The sequence below is a fragment of the Octodon degus genome, unplaced genomic scaffold (genome assembly GCF_000260255.1).
Source record: "Octodon degus isolate 3935 unplaced genomic scaffold, OctDeg1.0 scaffold00101, whole genome shotgun sequence".
NCBI classification, from domain to species: Eukaryota; Metazoa; Chordata; class Mammalia; order Rodentia; family Octodontidae; genus Octodon; species Octodon degus.
Genome location: NW_004524677.1, coordinates 8,724,449 through 8,742,442, shown reverse-complemented (window position 1 = coordinate 8,742,442; position 17,994 = coordinate 8,724,449). Strand labels below are relative to the sequence as shown.

At 41.8% G+C, this 17,994-nt stretch overlaps 1 protein-coding gene across 5 annotated transcripts in view; it reads left to right on the top strand.

Annotated features, from left to right (window-relative positions):
* The window catches only part of Gria2 (glutamate ionotropic receptor AMPA type subunit 2), a 148,820-nt gene that overhangs the window by 108,850 nt on the left and 21,976 nt on the right, over positions 1–17,994 (top strand). For 4 of the 5 annotated variants that reach the window (XM_023723638.1, XM_023723639.1, XM_004638708.2 and 1 more), the window contains 6 exons: positions 1,343–1,510; positions 1,761–1,865; positions 2,544–2,654; positions 4,144–4,350; positions 4,830–5,200; positions 9,724–9,922. In XM_023723638.1, coding sequence (XP_023579406.1) covers positions 1,343–1,510; positions 1,761–1,865; positions 2,544–2,654; positions 4,144–4,350; positions 4,830–5,200; positions 9,724–9,922 — 1,161 coding nt within the window. Of the gene's footprint in view, positions 1–1,342; positions 1,511–1,760; positions 1,866–2,543; positions 2,655–4,143; positions 4,351–4,829; positions 5,201–9,723; positions 9,923–17,994 lie in introns of those variants that run through there. The other variant, XM_023723641.1, reaches the window with a different exon arrangement.

The window sequence follows — 17,994 nt, the reverse complement described above, 5'->3', positions numbered from 1 at the left end:
AGAGAGAGAGAGAGAGAGAGAGAGAGAGAGAGAGAGGAGGTAGCCCCTTCTGAGAGCAGAACAGCCTTACCACCACGCAGTGGAGCATTACTCGAGAGCCCTGGCTGCTATTTTGGAATTAAGAATTTGGAGCATCTTAAATTTGGTGGTGTGACATTTTTTCCAGTTTGTCTTCAACTGAAAACTACTCATGGCCAAGATTGTCTCCTCATTCAGTCCAGCTTTAAGGTCAGACAGTATGTGACTATTGATGGCCGGCGCAGTACAGCTTTGACAGGTGGCAGCCGGTCTGCGCACGCACAGGAACACCTGCGCAGCCGCCGGCCGGCCGTGCCTGGCGCGCGAGCGGCAGTCGCCTCTGCCTCACTTCCTGGAATTCCCTGCCCTCCCCTGCACTCTGCACACCATGATCTGCGCCCCCTGTTGCCGCAGCCTGTGACAACGCAAAAGGGCAGCAGTGAAAGAGTGAAGTCTGGGTTCCTCACGTGATGGCCTGGGTCAGCCGGGGGGACTCGAGTGGGTGAACAGCTCCCGGTGAAGTAGACACTGATGCTCCTGACTGCCACCTTCACAGTCCCCGCAGCGGGTGGCTCTCTACTGTACACTGAGGATACTTATTTGTTGATGTGATAATTTTCATATCACTGGTCATAAATGTGCGTTTAATAAAAATTAATTCGGAAATACAAGTATCTATATAATGATTATGAAAAGAAAGATCACATCTTAAGTAGCTGAGTAGTAATATAATACAACAAGTTTAGAGTGTGATGGTGATGGTGTATGTACGGATGTAACCTTCTTTGCTTGCTCAAGGTCAGCCTGGTCAATTTATGTGATCCTGTCTCAAAATAAATATGGCTGGTTAAAAATAAGTGGCTGGGAATGTAGCTCAGCTATAGAGCATTTGCCTAGCACGTGCAAGCAGCCAGAGCCAGTCCTCAGTACTGCAAATAAATATAGAAAAAATGTTTAGAGACAAGAGCACCTTGCACGCTGGACATGTGGTGCACAACTTGAATCCCAGCACTTGGGAGGCTGAAGCAGCAGGATCGTAGTGAGCTTGAGGCTGCCCTGGGGGGCACCATGAGTTCCAGGCCAGCCTGGACTACATATAGAGACCTTGTCTCAAAACACAGAATTTTAAACGGTGCATTTCATTGTCCCAGCATTCCCTACTTCCTCTCCTGGATTCTTGGGTTTCCAGGTGTGCCTCCCTGTGTGAATTCTGAGCTCTGGGCATGGTCCCTGCCGTGTACGGTAAGCCGCAGCAGTGTGGGCTGCCTGGGTGTGAACTGTTTGTGGCTTTCCAGGCTTATGAAGTGTGTGTGGTTCTTTTCAGTACACTTCTGCCCTCACGTATGATGCCGTTCAAGTGATGACTGAAGCCTTCCGCAACCTACGGAAGCAGAGAATCGAGATCTCCAGGAGAGGGAACGCGGGGGACTGCCTGGCCAACCCCGCAGTGCCCTGGGGACAGGGTGTGGAGATAGAGCGAGCCCTCAAACAGGTCAGTCCGGCAAAAGGGCCTTATGGGGGCAGCGTGGCCACTGGTCATTGTGCGCCCCAAGTTAGTCATGCTGTTTCACCCCTTATGTTTAATATATAGGCAGTCTGAGTCCAGCCAGTACATAGATGTGTGAAGGATGAAATAGCAGGGTGATTTTCTCTTCTTGAGCTCAGCCAGAGTAATCTTTGCTGTTCGTACGTTTCGTGGAGGTTCACTTGTGACCTCGGCCCTTTTCCTGTCTCCTCAACAGGTTCAGGTTGAAGGTCTCTCAGGAAATATAAAGTTTGACCAGAATGGGAAGAGGATAAACTATACAATTAACATCATGGAACTCAAGACTAATGGGCCCCGCAAGGTAAATCTTTAGAGATTTAGATGTCTTGTTTTGGTGAAGGTGAGTGTTTCCTCCCATATTTCGAAAAAGTACAGGAAAGAACAAGAAAGCAGGTCCATAAAGCCAGGATTGAACAACTTCTAAAAAAGGGTAGGTCTGAAATAGTTTTTTTCTTCAGAATGATGTCTATTCCTTTCTGTTAAGTAACATTTGAATGTATTTTGAAATGCTACCTCTCAGTGAAACTGCTCTACTTTTTTAAACATTATAGTAGAAAAGACTCTTTCAGGAAGGAAAAGAACTATTGCTGGTACTATCTGGTGTAAATGTAGCCACTACAAATATGCAACGACCCTCTTTTACCTACCATGGTTAAAACATTTGACCCTTGCGCTTGCCAGGGAAGTGCTTATTCTACTGAGCCATCTCCCCTGTTCTATGTTTCTGTGGGGTCACTCTCAGATTAATTTCTCACAGAGATTTTAAAAAGTGCTTATCCAGAGATGAATTTGGAAGAAGTGATTTTTAGGTACTTTGTATTGGTTTTTATAGATTCACGTATGTGAGAGACATTTTTTATTTAGAAGTTCCCTTAAGACAGTTGTGATTTAGACGACGGTCAGGCTTTGAGAGGAGCTAAGCGAGCCGTCCCTGGTGAGGGCTCTGTGATGCGGTGGCGCGTGCTGTGGCCTCTTTCAGATTGGGTACTGGAGCGAGGTGGACAAGATGGTCGTCACCCTGACTGAGCTGCCTTCAGGAAATGATACCTCTGGGCTGGAGAACAAGACTGTCGTTGTCACCACCATTCTGGTAATTAGTCCCGTTTGCTTTTGTTGGCTTGCTTCTCGCCTCAGGAAGGCTTCTCCAAGGGCAGTTACTGTTTCTGTTTTATGATAAGAATGAAAACCTCAATCATTTTCTGGTGTTATGACCATTTGTGGCATGTGTGCTGAAAGAATTCTGGAAGCACTCATGACAGTATTCCAGGTGTTCTTGCAGACAGTAATCCAGTGTGGCAGATAATCCAGACCCTGCTGCATACACAGGGGAACAACTGAGAAAAGTTGTAAAGAATGTTCCTCAGGCTTCCCCACGTCCTTCTCCATCTGCTCCCATCCAACTCCAGATGAACTCTGTGCTTACATTTGTTAGAAAGCTTAGTGATATTGTCAGCCGCTCTTTCATCAAAGCAATGTGCTCCTTGGAGAAAAGGTTGATCTTCCTTCTTCTTATTCTTGGTTTGCACAGATTCCCAGCATAAAGCAAATGCGTTTTAGATGCATGAAGCCAAATTAATCTGCATATTAATATCTAAAGTCTTCATTGGTTGAAAAGCAATGTTGGTCGCACCTGTAAGGTGTGACGGTGGTGAAATGGAGACAGCAGAGTCCATTATGAACATGATATTTGGACAAGACAAAACTATTGTGTTTTGTTTTACTTTAGCAGTGGGGCAATAGCTTTGCACAATTCATTATTTAATAACACATACAAATATAGATGGGTTATCAAGATATTGGGTTACTAACATTGGTCCTAGGTCCTGGGAAATTTCTCGGTAGGTGCAAGCTAGACCCTTGAGAGAAGTGTTTCCCTCATCGTGTTATTGGTGTCCTTGCATGGGTACAGCTCATGGAAACTTCAGAGAAAGTTGGTGTCACTTCCTTGTGGCAAATTTTCAGCTGGCCTGAGTTCTTTTCTTCATGCTTCCTCTGTCTGTGTTTGAACAAAGAGCCTCTCTGCAGCTGTCCCTGTGGCATCCTCTAGAATATCACTCATTTCTCAGAACAAGAGAGACCGTAGGTCAGTGAGAGAGGTCATCTCCATGGTGAGCATCTTCCGGCTCTGGGTATCACCGGCTGTGAGCCCGATTCCACATGGAGCTCTTCTTGGTTGCAGCAGGCAGGGCTGGGGGTGTGCTGGTCACTGGGTTAGTGTGTTAACCTCGACTGAGGGGACGAAAGTTCTAGAGCAATGTAATTAGATGCAGGGCAGCGTTCTTCCAATGTGCTAGGAATTGCAAACACACTGAACAGATGCATTCATGGGATGGAATTTCTGCGTATCGTGCTTATTTCGAAATGACTAGGTCCAAGCTGTTCAATGAACTATAGAGCCAGACGTGGGAGGATCTTCATTGTAGAGGTATCATGCTTACTTTGTTCCTTGTAGTGTTGACCACCGTGTCTTTTATGCCTGGCATTTGGCCCAGAGGCCACTCTTGAACCCAGAAGTTGAGTTCAGTGAGAGTGTGTGTTTGGGCTGCTGTGATCTGCTGAAGGCATGTGTTTCCATACAGGAATCTCCATATGTTATGATGAAGAAAAACCACGAAATGCTCGAAGGCAATGAGCGCTATGAGGGTTACTGTGTAGACCTGGCAGCAGAAATCGCTAAACACTGTGGGTTCAAGTACAAGTTGACCATTGTTGGGGATGGCAAGTATGGGGCCAGGGATGCAGACACGAAAATTTGGAATGGGATGGTTGGAGAACTTGTATATGGGGTAAGTATAGCTCTCCTCACAGCTGAAGTCTTCCAGTTTGAACTGTTGTACACATAATGGTCACCCTTTCCTTCAGAGTATCCATCCCTGGGATTTTCCATGAGTCACAGTCCTCTAGAATCTCTGTCTTTATGATCTTGTGGGCCTTTGGAATCCCGAAGTTGACATGCTGATAGCTGAGCAAGGGGTACCATTTGCCTTGAAAGTGTGTGGAATGTCTATGTCGAAGGTGGCAAGGCAGAGATGTAATGTAGATGTGTAATTAGATTTAGGACAGGTGGGTATGCTGTTTGTTTGTTGAAAGTGAAGACATTTAGGAAAATAATGTTTTATTGCTTATCATTTGCTGGGCCTCTATTAGGGGAGCAATATGGGCCCATCTCTGATTTCCTTCCCTCCCCCTTGCATCCCATGATGTAACCATGACTCCACTCTGCCCTGCCTCCTGGGATTGTGACTGTCTGCTGTTTCCCTTACAGAAAGCCGACATTGCCATTGCTCCGCTAACTATCACCCTCGTGCGAGAGGAGGTGATTGACTTCTCCAAGCCCTTCATGAGCCTCGGGATATCCATCATGATCAAGAAGCCCCAGAAATCCAAGCCAGGAGTGTTTTCGTTTCTTGATCCTTTAGCCTATGAGATCTGGATGTGCATTGTTTTTGCCTACATTGGGGTCAGTGTAGTTTTATTCCTGGTCAGCAGATTTAGCCCCTACGAGTGGCACACTGAGGAGTTTGAAGATGGAAGAGAGACGCAAAGTAGTGAATCAACCAATGAATTTGGGATTTTTAATAGTCTCTGGTTTTCCTTGGGTGCCTTTATGCAGCAAGGATGCGATATTTCGCCAAGGTTGGTTACTCACCTGCTCTGACTTTGTGCATTTTAGGTCTCGAGTGGATGTTCATGGTGTGTATGAATTCACCCCAAAGACATTACCAGCTGCCGACCGCTTGTCCAACCAGCCCAAGGCTCTTAAAGGACACACGTGTATTCGGCGTAAGCCTGTGAAATAGTTGAGCAATGTTCTTCGAACATTGGTCATGTATTTCCCTGGTGAAATTATATACACCATGGAGAGGCTGTAAAATGCATAAGGCTCCTATCATTCCATGCCTTCTTGGAGGGGTACCGTGTTTTTGCTGCATATTCTCATTGTACAGGCAGCTGTGGCTTGATCCACAGACCTGTATATGGGAAAATGGGCAATGCTACTTCTAAGTACACCATCCACAACTGTTCAACAGAGCTCCGTTGACATGCATCTCATCTCCTCTGTTTTCCTAACATTCGCTCATGGAAATGGGGCAGGGGAGGCATTGGGTATCTTTTTGCAAGGTTAGAATTCTGGGTTAAAAGGCTAACATATTTTCCCAGGATCTGGAAATATAAAGAACAGGTTTAAGCTTCATCACTGAAAGCTTTATTAGACTGGTACTGAACACACGTCAGGGAATACATTTGCATACATTTATTCTCAGAATGTGATGATGCCTGTACCAGAATGCTTATTAAGTATCATATATAAAGGAATGAGAATATAACCATAGGCTCTTCGGAGAACTCAATCATACTTTTTCCAGTGTAATAACTGACATTTAAAGTCAAAATGGTTATCAGACATGTAGTAGTTACTGACACATTTCAGCTGGGGCTGGACTGTAATTTTTAAATTCTTAGTGTTATCTAGGGGAGAGGATGCCTTTAGGAGTTAGTTCCATAAATTCTTAGTTTTGAACACTTTTTAAAAATATGGATTAGCAATTTCAAAAAATATGAGAAGCTAAATTATTTATATATTTCACAATCTTGAGTTCAGTATGTAGGCAGAAATTTTCAACAGCACACTTCTCTAATAGTAGTTAAGTATAATAGCAGAGAGCTTTTACAATCAAACTTGTATTAGTAATGCAGATCTTTAAAAAAATCTTAGTTCCATTGTGTTTTTTGTGGCTTCTCTGCAGGACTGCATTGAAAGAAAAATATGCTGTACCAGGGACATGTGCGTGGTAGGGAACATGCGTATGTGTGAGGGATTATACACATGTACATATACATTATTTCTAACAAAATACAGACATTTTAGTTATATTTCTTTATTTAGTTTGCTGAAGTTAAATGAACAAAGAGAAGTTCTAGCAACAAAAGGGAGAAGCCAATGAAAGTGAGATCTCAGAGGACATGCTGGTCAGGAAATCCTGAGGAAAGGTTTGCTTATGCCACCAAGGTCTCTGATGTGTGTGGTCGGGTTGAGAGACTCAACTGTGCTCTTTGGGCAGGAGGGAGTGCATAGCCTTGCGAGGCAGCAGCGGAAATCGCCTGCACTCCCACGCAGGACCTTTTTGTCTTCCATCGCCCCCACGCCGTGCTTCCCGCTACTGCCTGGGCTAATCGGGTTCCCAGTGTTCACCGAGTGGGAACCTGGAGCACAGATAAATTCAGTAATATCCCAGGGCCCGCTGGGGCTAAGGGGCACAGCCTTAGTTTCCTCAAACCTGCTATGGGGTCTTTGGATTTGCTTTCATTCATGAGTCATGCCTCCTTACAGTTTTTCCTGTATAACTTTTATTTCTTAATAAGATATAGAGGTAGAACCTAGCACAGTTGGCTAGTTTACATTTTTGTTTCTGGATACAGATATATGACATTCTTTCATTTAAAAAGTTTCAAATGTGCTTATCTTTCTCTTTATGTTCTACATGCATTAAAAAATTGAACTTACTGCCTATTTCTGGCACACTTTAGGATTTTAAAAAACAAACTAAGAATTATGTTTTAGAATATAATGATGCTTGCTCTATATCAGAAGAGTTAGTTTTTTATTTAAAAAAGTGACATATACTGATCACTTGAGAAATACTCTTTAAATATTTTAAAAGTATATCTCATCCTTTTGATAAATGACATGAGACTGTATTACTAATGTTAATGACATATGTTTAAGTCTAAAATAACTTATTGGACATGCTGACTTGGTCATTTTCCTGAAATTAATTTGAGAAGATCTTCACTGTCAGTTATAGTTTTATAAAAAATAATCTAGAACCACAGAAGCCGTGAGAAGTAAGCAATAAATTGTATTTATTCTGGCGCTTGCCTCAATCTCTCCAAATTGCTTAAAGATTTAAATACATACAAAAGACAGCATTTAAAATGTTTATTAAAGGTTAAAAAAAGAAAGATAAGACAGCATTATGTATTTGCTTCCTTTGATGCATAGAAGTAAATATTTTTCATTTTTACTAGAGAGACCATTTTTGTTCATCACCATCAGTTACACTGAATTTTCCCATCTGCATAATATTTCTCAAGAACTCTTTGAGAAACGTCAATGCTTTAAAACATGGAAAAGTAAATAATGAACTGATTGAGCATTTTTCACTTTTGAGTGAAACATTTTAAGTTTAATAAATGTCTGAGTTACCTTTAAGTGAGTTGAAATATTTAATCCACCTGGCTTTAACTCTGGAGTTGAAGACAGTTGATCCTACTTTGTTTTTACTTTTACAAGTGGAACAGAACAACTGTAAATATGAGTTTTGGATTTATTTTAAGTTACCCTTCAGTGTACAGGACCAAAAACGGTTAAATGGTCCTCAGGTTTTGCTTCAAGGGCTTTGCGCTTGCGGGTACCGGATCTGTCCTCTGACATGCGGGTACATGTCGTGCCATCATACCGCTTGCTGTGGAGGAGGAGGAGGAGGAGTAGACAGGGAGTGTCGCGAGAGTGCGGGAGGCCGCAGAGGGCATCTTGCCCATGTACAGTGTATTTAACGCTCTTTTCAGCATAGAAGGAAGAAGTACTTCACCTTTCCCACGCTAGCGCATTTGTCTCTTCCCTTCGGCCGAAGACTTGGAGATGAAGGCTCTTAATTACATTTTGCTCCTTGTGGCTGTGTCTCTTGTTTTAAGTGGCAGATGATTTTACCTTAGAACATCTTTCATTTTAAATTGGTTTGCTTTTCTCTTTTTTGTGTCTTGAAGTTCATTGCTCACACTTTCACTGTAGCACCTGTTTATTACAAGGCGTATCTCTTAATGCTAATTTTCAAGGACATTAGATTAGCCCATACGCTGCCAAACCTCTGTGATTTAAATTTTTAGAAACGTTATACTTTTACTCTAGCACGTCTAAATGTAGACATAGCAGTTTTATTAAAGACAAGACAGTCGGTTACTGGTACTCCAATGCATTAATTACATGAAGAAAACAATAAAATCTCTTACAACAATGTAGTAGATACTTCTCTGCATTAAATAGCTGTACTCCAAATATTATTTATTTATTTATTTTTCAAGTGGTGCATCAAATCCTACTTTCTAAAATAATTTTATTGAGAAACAAATACCAAATGAGACAGTTTCAAAACCGATTAGTAGGACTGTTTCAATAATTAATACATTGCATATTTTTGCCTCCTTAGTGGTTATTCATAGTACAAGATGCAGACATGATATCCTGTCCACAAACACTATTAGAACAAGTCTTTCTATTCACTGACTTAAGAGAAAGTAGCTGTATATTTGTCCTATTTTGAATATACACAATTTTAAATAGATTATTGAGACTATAAGCTTTTGAAAGCATTGTATATAAGAACTCGTAACCACAGAAATATTGTTGTTTTCATATATTTTTTCTGGGAATTTGCACCTTGACTGATGTCCAATTTATTTTTCATTTGAACTTTCTCCTGTCTTCAGCAGGAGGCAGGAAGTACAGGGCCAAAGCAGTGTGCCTGACTCTTACTCATCAAGAATTGCATTTACTGTCACACCTTTGCATGCAGTTCCATTTTTCCACTTCCCCTCCTACATTGTATTAAATAGATGTATTTTTGCACGCACATGAAATCCTAGAGAGCTCTTTGGCCTGTTGACCACTTAGACCCTTCTGTCTGTGTGTGGGCCAGGCTCCCTCGGATTTCAGTGCTGCCTCTGTAGAGAATGTTCTTTCTTTTTTAATATTTGATTGTGTTTGTATACTTTGCTATGAGTTTCGCTGCTGATCTTTTATTATCTCGTGTCTTCTTACTTAAGTTCTTAGCAGATAAAGTAGTGTGAGTATTAAATGAATTAGCTATTCATTTCCTCAGATTTCCTTATCGTGATGTTTTCTTCCATAAACTCCTTGAGCACCTATAGCATGAATCCCAGAAATCTGAAGTTCGTCCTCTGTGTGTCATCAATTCTAGTCAGCCTTACTCCTTGCTCCAAATGTTGAATGAATATTTTTTTTACTTTATGAGCTGTTAGACATATGGAAAAGTATGAATGAAATCTTTCCCTGTGAGTCAATGTTTGCATATTGCTGCTAACTTGTTTTTATTGTTCAATCATTTTACTTCACAAATCGATTTCGTGCTTGTTATTAGATCCCTCTCTGGGCGCATTGTTGGAGGTGTGTGGTGGTTCTTTACGCTGATCATAATCTCCTCCTACACGGCTAACCTAGCTGCCTTCCTGACTGTAGAGAGGATGGTGTCTCCCATCGAGAGTGCGGAGGATCTCTCTAAGCAAACGGAAATTGCTTACGGAACGTTAGACTCTGGATCCACTAAAGAGTTTTTCAGGGTAAGAGACTCCATTGTGTGGTTTCTGATGTTTTCTTAAAGTTTAATTGTGTAAATTTCCCCCTTAATGCTTATGCAAAATTTTGTGAGAAAGTAATTTAATTTTTGTCTTGATCTCTGTTCAGTTTCTTTTGATTTTGTCTCTGTCTCTGAACTTTGCTTATCCCTATCCATAGGCATATCTATGTATTTTCTGATTCCTAACTCTTTAGAGAAATCAGAAATATGTTCTAGATAGGATTACCACCTCCCAAAAATTCAAAGATCCAATCCAAAAATGAGTATTTCAGATGAATATATACTTATCAGATGAAGAAATGCAAATAGCAAATAAATATTTTTTAAAATGTTCAATATTACTAGTCATTTGAGAAATGCAAATTAAAACAACACCAAAATTTCATCTCATCCCAGAAAGAATGGCTGTATTCAAGTAGTCAACCAATAACAAATGCTGGAGGGGCTGTGGGGAAAAAGTAACCCTTGTCCACTATTGGTGGGCATGTAGACTGGTCCCAACACTGTGGAAATCAGTGTGGAGATTCCTCAAAAAGCTATTTTCCAAGAATAATTATAAACATCATACCACAATGATTTGTGCACTCATGTTTGGAGCAGTATAATTTACAATAGCTAAATTTGGAAACAACTCAAGTGCCCCACCAACTGAGCAGTGGATAAAAAGATGTGACATTCTTATACAGTGGAGCGCTGCTCAGCCATGAAGCAGGATAAACTTAAGCCTTCCATAGGTACACACAAGCAGCTTGAGCTCGTACGAATGGGTGAAATAAATCAGGCTCGTGTGTAAGCGTGGCATTGTCTTCCTGGTACGAGAAACTGAAAGAGTACATGTTCTAAAATGTACAGCGGATAGTGTGAAATGGGAGGAAATCGTTCCAAAGGGAAAGGGAATTAGGATGGGCGAGAGGGAAAGGACAGTGGGGAAAAGAACTCTGCTGGTGTCCCTTGTATCATTACAAAGAAAGGTTTACCTAACTACGGACTGGATCAACTTTTATGCCTCTGTCTTATACCATGGGCACCTACTTTAAAGACAGCAACATGTAATATATTAACTATCATTTGCCCTATTACTATTTTATTCTATTATTTTTTCATTAAAATGAAAAAAAAAAACCTTGGTGAATAAATGTAGAACAAGAAAAACCAACAACAATTCTGTGAAGAAATGTTAATTTTATAGGAACTTGCTGTGCATTGGGGGAAGCAAAATATAGCTAAATTTATATTATTATCAATTTTAAGCAAAATGATTTTTTATTTTTATGAACACGGCTTCATCCATCTTGCTCAGTTTGTAACTGAAATATCTACATTCAAGTCAGTTGTGTTAATTCCGTGTGAAGAAGCAGATCTACCTCTTATGAAAATTCTGAATTTTCTGTTCAAATGCTCTAAGGCAAGCTAGCAAAGATCTTCAATGTCCTAAGTTTAAAAATAGACTATACAATGATTATATATCTATTGTATGTAAGCTAGTTTTTTTTATTTTTTTTATGGTCTTCCATTTATAGGTCAAGACTTGGGGCTTATTAATTTTCATTCATTTACTGTTATTTCTACGACAGAAGGCACTCTATCACGATGACTCATATCAGCATAGCTGGTTAACTTAGGTCTCAAACCCCTGTAACTGGTACCTAACTTGAATTCTAACCCTCCCCCTTTGGGAATAACTAACATATATTTGAATGGGGCAAGTTTGAGAATGTTGTAACTCAGTCAGTCATAGAAAAACGTGCATCAATCAACAAGACGCCAGGATGTCATAGGCACTGTGCCCAAATCTCTAGTAGGTGAAGACAATGCCAGCCAGCAAAGCTGTCCCACTGCTGTGCAGAGCACGGACCTCGTAGGGGCTGTGGTTCTGGTAGAACTGACAGGCTTCCCCTGAAGTCATAGAGGTTGTGTTTTCTGCGATACCAGAAAGCTGAAGGGGAGCTTAGGCCAACTCATTCATTTCTTTGCCGCAGATTCTCAAAGCGGTGTTTTGCGCCTCATCTCTCTGAATATCATCACACAATGTCCATTTGCTAGTCTGGGGCTAGGGTTTGAGTGTTTCCCAAGTGTGCATTCCTGGAAGCCCAGGGCCCAGCGTGGCCAACTGAGGGCTGCAGGGACCTTTGAGAGCTGGGACTGACGTACCTGACAGAAGTGTGTAATTCACTGGTGGCTTCTCTTTGTAGGGATGAACGTTCTCGTGGGACCCTGGGAAGCTCCAGTGGTTTTTAGAAATCGAAGCTGTCCCTTGCAGTGGGTTCCCTCTGCCTGGGGCCAGTGCCTTTCTTGCTTCCGCACGTTGTGGCCCAGCTGAGGAGGCACTGCCCAGACACCAAACAGATGGTGATGCCCTGCAAAACTCAGGCCTTAAGTCTCCTTTCTAAAATTAAAGCCCTCAGTTTCTGGGAACTGTCTTTCTGTCTTGTCTTTCTGGCATCTTTCTGTCTTTCTTCCTGTGGTACTAAGGTTTGAATCCAGGAGCTCACATGGAGCTATGACCACAGGCTCTTTAAAATTATTTTGTATCGTGAGACAGGGTCTCACCACGTCTCCCGAGTTACCCAGCCTGGGCTTTAACTTGCAGTCCCCTAGTCTCTGCTTCCCAGATTACTGAGACTTTGTTATGGAAACAGAACAGAACTAATCCACCACCGCAGTGACTTCTGCTTAGCACTTACATGTTGTCAAACTGAACCTCAGATAATCTGGGGGAGATGATGAACTCAGGTAGCGAGGTGTGCTGAGGTCTGCTCCGGCGGCCCAGGGTCCTTGGTGCACCCGTTCTCCTGCTTGTGTGTCAGGCCCTTGCCTGCACTGTGGCTGCATTCATGAGCTGTTCATGGCTCAGCCTCAGGACGCTGAGGTGCCACAGGCCCCGCCATCCTTCTCTGTGCAGTGTGCGCAGGGAGCTGCTGTCGCATTAGGGCTGCGTCACGCTGGTCTCAGAGAACGACACAGCTCAGTCAGTCGTTCTCTTATTTAAAGAAAGAGAGAGGGCTCGAAAGTGCACAGGGCTGCGGGGTTTGTTGTTTCTGTACCAGTGAGGGAAGCTAGCATAATGGCACACATCATCGAACAGTAACAGCCTGTCGGGCTATTTTTTCATTGACATATAGGACATCATTGTGATACCAAGAATTACGAGCATGAAAGTGTTCATCTCCCAGGTCCTGAGCAGTGCTGAGCGGCTTTGCTGCCGTGTTGGTATTTGTTAATTGAGTTTGTTATGCAGATGACGATGGCAGTGAGGGAAAGCTGGCTTCTGCTTTGGACCCTAAAATGTTTTCTGAGATGTAGTGACTCCCTAACTGAGTCCATATGGCCAGATGACTTCTCCTATATAATTTCTGGCTTCAATATAGAGAAATTAAATAAAGCATTTCTTGTTTATTTATTTTTATTAATTTTAATGAGAGAAAAGGATAAAATAGTAATGAAACAGTTTCAAAAACAGGTTAGTAGGACAGTACAATAATGCATTGCATATCGTAGTCTTCCTAGTAGTTATTCAAAGGATGAGATGCAAACATGATATCTTTTCTAAACACTATTAGTACAAACCTTTCTTCTTATTGAACTAAGAGAAAGTATCTGTATATCTATCCTATTATCTTATATATACGTATATTTTTTACTACAAAACTGTACTTTATTTATATCCCCTTTTTTTGTTTTGTTTTGTCAGAGACGGGTGTTCCATTGCTGTTAGAGAAGCTGTATTTGGAGAATTCTTTCTTTCTTTCTTTATCTTATCTTATTGGCAGAACTGGGGATTGAACTCTGGTTTTTGGGCTTGCCAGGCAAGCACTTATTCTACTGAGCCATCTCCCCAGCCCCTGGAGAATTCTTTAAATGACCTTTTCATACTTGATTCCAGTCCAAATATTGTAGGTACTTGAACTCAGCAAAATAACCCAATATAGTCCATAATAGTAGTGAGTTACCAGCACAACTGGCAATTGTCTGAAGTTGTTGAATTGAGCCTTGTACTGCTCAGCATATTAATATAGCTTTACTTATTATACCTCATGATTATACTTTTCTACTGGATGGTTAAGACCAAGTTAAAGCAAGATCTATATTACTAAAAATGTAACCTTTGCTGTCTGGTAAGGTCAGTCAAATATCAGGATTTATCCTGAAACCATGTATAGCATCTTGTAGATCTTTTGTCAGTGTCAGACATCCTGATGAGTCATGGCCGTTGTTTGACCAATTTGTTCTCTGTGAAAGCCTGAGAGAAGTTTTTCTCTCTAGGTGACTCTCCTTAGGCACACCATACATTGTTAACCAGGGACATAGCTCAGCAGCTTAAGTGCCTGCCTGGCAAGCACAAGGTCCTGAGTTTAATGCCCAGTACTGGAGAATTTCTTTTTGTACAGAGACTTTCTATTGAGAGTCTCATTGATGATGCACTGAAATTTGTTTAAATAAGGTTAATCAAACTCAGAGAACTTAAAGACAAAACTTCTTTATATTCATGAACACTTTTCCTTAAATCCTGAAGTGTACTGCAAACTGTCTATCAGTCATTGGCTTTGAAGACACTGCAGGAAGAGGTTGCCAAACACAATCTTGCTTCTGTCCCTGAAATCAGTGTCCACCACACAACTTTGATTCTTCCTTTCTCCATTGTCCTTAGTTCTGGGGATGGGATCTCCTGTGAGGCGTGTTCAGGATAGGGAGCAAGCTGGCAAAATGAGCACGAAGGTGCCCCCGCTGCAGCAGAGCCACAGCTGAGGGGGCTGCGGTAGCCTGACACCTGTGCCCTGTGAGCTGGTCTCTGGGCATCTGTTGCCCGCTTCAGACCCAAATCCCGGGAACAAGGAATCGCATGTAGAAGAGCTCACTTGGGCCACTTGTCAGTGTTTACAACGCTAACACTTCCCTCTTGCATTTTCTAATGTGAATAAATTTGATCCTGTTGATGTTTTTCTCTTTGCTTCCTTACATTCTTTTACAGTTTGACATTTTATTAGTTTCATTACAGTGTTGAGTCCTGCTTTCACTGAGTTTCTCTAATGGACTGTTTTTATTTAGGAAGAGCTTTGGATTTACCAAGGGAGAGATTGATGAGGGCAGTTGCACTGATGTCTAAATTTTACAGATAACTAAAACATGAAAATCAATATGCTTTGGAGGTATTATTTGGAGAATAAAGTGCTTTATGTCAAATATAGTGAATTATATTTTACAAAAACCTGACCTATTAATATTACTTAATGAAATCAGAGAGCATGTAAAGAGCTTCAGAGGACTAGTTGTACCTTCAAATTTCCTAATTAAAATCTATACTTTTTGGTAGTTAAACATGAATAAAATATTCATTTTATGAAAGAGAATGGAGGGCTGAGGAGATGGCTCAGTAGAATAAGCACTTCCCTGGTAAGTGCAAGGGCCTGAGTTCAATCCCCAGTTCTGAAAAAGAGAGAGAGAGAGAGAGAGAGAGAGAGAGAGAGAGAGAGAGAGAGAATAGAGAACAATGCTGTAGCCACCGGGAGAAGTGAGGGGAGTCTGCATTTTCCTATTGTGTTTCTCTGCTCATGAATCCACTGTTCCTTGCTGTCTGGGATGAATGATAATGTTGTCTGGCGCCATGTGGAGTTGCTGATGACCCTAACTGTGGTGCAGGTGAGCACACCTATAATTGAGAGACAATGAGGTTTTCTGCTACATGCCACTATTCTGGTAGTTTCACATGCTGCCAACCTTTCCCAGAACATGGTAGGACAGATCTTCAGTTATTTGATGTTTGTTTAGGACTTACATGGATTACATTCCTTCAAAAAATGTAGATCTCTCAGGCAGAAAATGACTCATGCCCAGAAATCTGCCGCTGCCCCTTGAGCACATAAGGCAGGCCTGGGGTCTCGTCTCGTGCTGAAGCCTCCTCACCAGCCCTGCTTGCCCCACTGCTCTCGCCTCTGGGAGGTTGAGGGACGCAGGGCATCCAACCAACAGGTGGTGTACTTCAGGGGTGCTAGGACTTGCCTGAAGAGAGTCAAAGCCAGTACCAAAATGCAGATATTCCTCTTTTTGATTAATGAATATTTACATTTGCAGAAGAAAATGATCTGACCATAATCCATAAAACAATAGTATTGTTATGTAACATCATACTTTTTGAACGGTATAGAAATAGTATAAAAGATATAGCACCAGTACCAATGTAACTATTCTTTATCAGAATGAGTTGACTTATTGGAAATTCTTCCTTTAGGTAAGTTCACCTCTAGGATTTACTAAATTATAATCAGGATTGCTCAAGACCGCTATTTGAAATTTTCCTTTGAATGGCAGTAATCAATTCAACACCCTGTGAAATAAATACACAGATTGATGTTTGGATAAAGCATTATCGAAATGTAATGAGAAATAAAAATATTCTAGCCATTGTGAGAGCTTCCCCCTAGAACTCTTCTAAGTACTATTTCATTACAGTGAAGTATTTTTCAGTTGCTGTTTGTGTTAAGCAATAACACAGCATGATTTCTTTGTCACCTACATGGGACAAAGTGCACACATGTGTGCCCATTCTCTGCTCTGTTCTGTCATTTCTGGTGTTGCCACTGTCCTCTCTGCCACCTTCACCTATAGTGCTGCGGAAGCCTAAGTGTAGCAGACCAGTCTGCAGGGCTGACAACTCCTGAGTGCCCCAGCCTCCTCTAGATTATTTGGGACAAATCGAAGTCACTTCCTTCTGCTCAGCAGTTCTTCTTTCTCTGACATCTTAATTTCTCTTGCCACTCCAAAAGACAACAGGGGCAGAGTTAAATCCATAGATGCCTGGAGCAATACCTCCCAGGCTGGCTGGACAGAGGCCACATGCTTCGCCACCATTCGGCCAGCTCGAGCTTGGGTGGGACGAGCGGTGACCCGGAGGCCAGACTGAAACTTAGCCATTGCTTTCTGTAAAATTTTGTGTTCATTGCAAGGACCATGAAGTTCATTCAGTAGTTGTCCAGTGTCACAGGAATGGGACCTCCCTCCTGGGGTGTGTGTTCGTGGTGGCCATGTGCTAGGAGAGGCGTGTGAGGCCTCCCCCTCTTGTGGAGTCCAAGGTGCTAAGCAGCTAGGAACTTGGTCCAGGGAGAACACTGTCAGGCTGCTCTGACCCCTGAGCTGGTCCCTGAAAGGCCGTGGTGTCCTCTGACCATCTGACGGGAGTACTTCGAGCTCGCCTTGCATTTCAAGGGTTGAATAATTTTTATTGTAATTAGATGAGAGAAAGCTTCAGTGCATTGTCCACCCAGTGAGGAAATGTTCCTTCTCATGAACTCCCCCAAGAAGATGAGGAGCACAGTGAATCTATCAGAAAAGGTTAGAAGAACAGAGAAGAAATTTGGGACTAGAATTTCATTTGAAAACCCTTTTAAGATTCCTGCTGAGATGCTTCAGAGAGAAGACAAATTTAGGAATACATTGTCCAGGTACTTCAATGACTTAGTGCTCTCCAGTTCGTGGTTGCGTGTGAGTACAAGAATCATCTCTCCCTGTCTCTCTTGGGTTTTTAACAGTGGTTGCCATGGTAATAAACTCAGACTGAAAGCTTTGTACAGAGCAGAATAGAATCGCACAGTTATTTGAATGCATTAGAACCAAGCCTCAACTGAATATTTATGTATTGCTCATATTTGGAGAAAAATCTGATGCTAAGGAATCAATCATCCACATTTGTGGTGCATAATTTTGCTTTCTATTCTACTGTGATTATTTAAAGCAAAGTAGCTGATAAAAGGAGGCTGTTCATTTTCACAGAGAAACAAAACTATGGAAATAAACAGAGATTTGAAGAAGTCAAGCAGTGGCAAAAATGCTCAGGAGTTCTACACTGAGCTGTTCCAGGTTAGCTTTAAGTCACAGAGAGGGATTTGTTCTAGTGGAGGGTTGCCTGGTTTTAGCTTCTTCTAGCTCGCGTTTGTAGAGCATAATGATTTCATTCCTCATGCAGAATCGGGCGCTGTGCACAGCCGGCTTGGCTCTTTTTTCAGCCTCTTTCCCTCTTCTCCCTACTTCTCTATTGCTTGATGCCCTTCCAGTTTGAATATA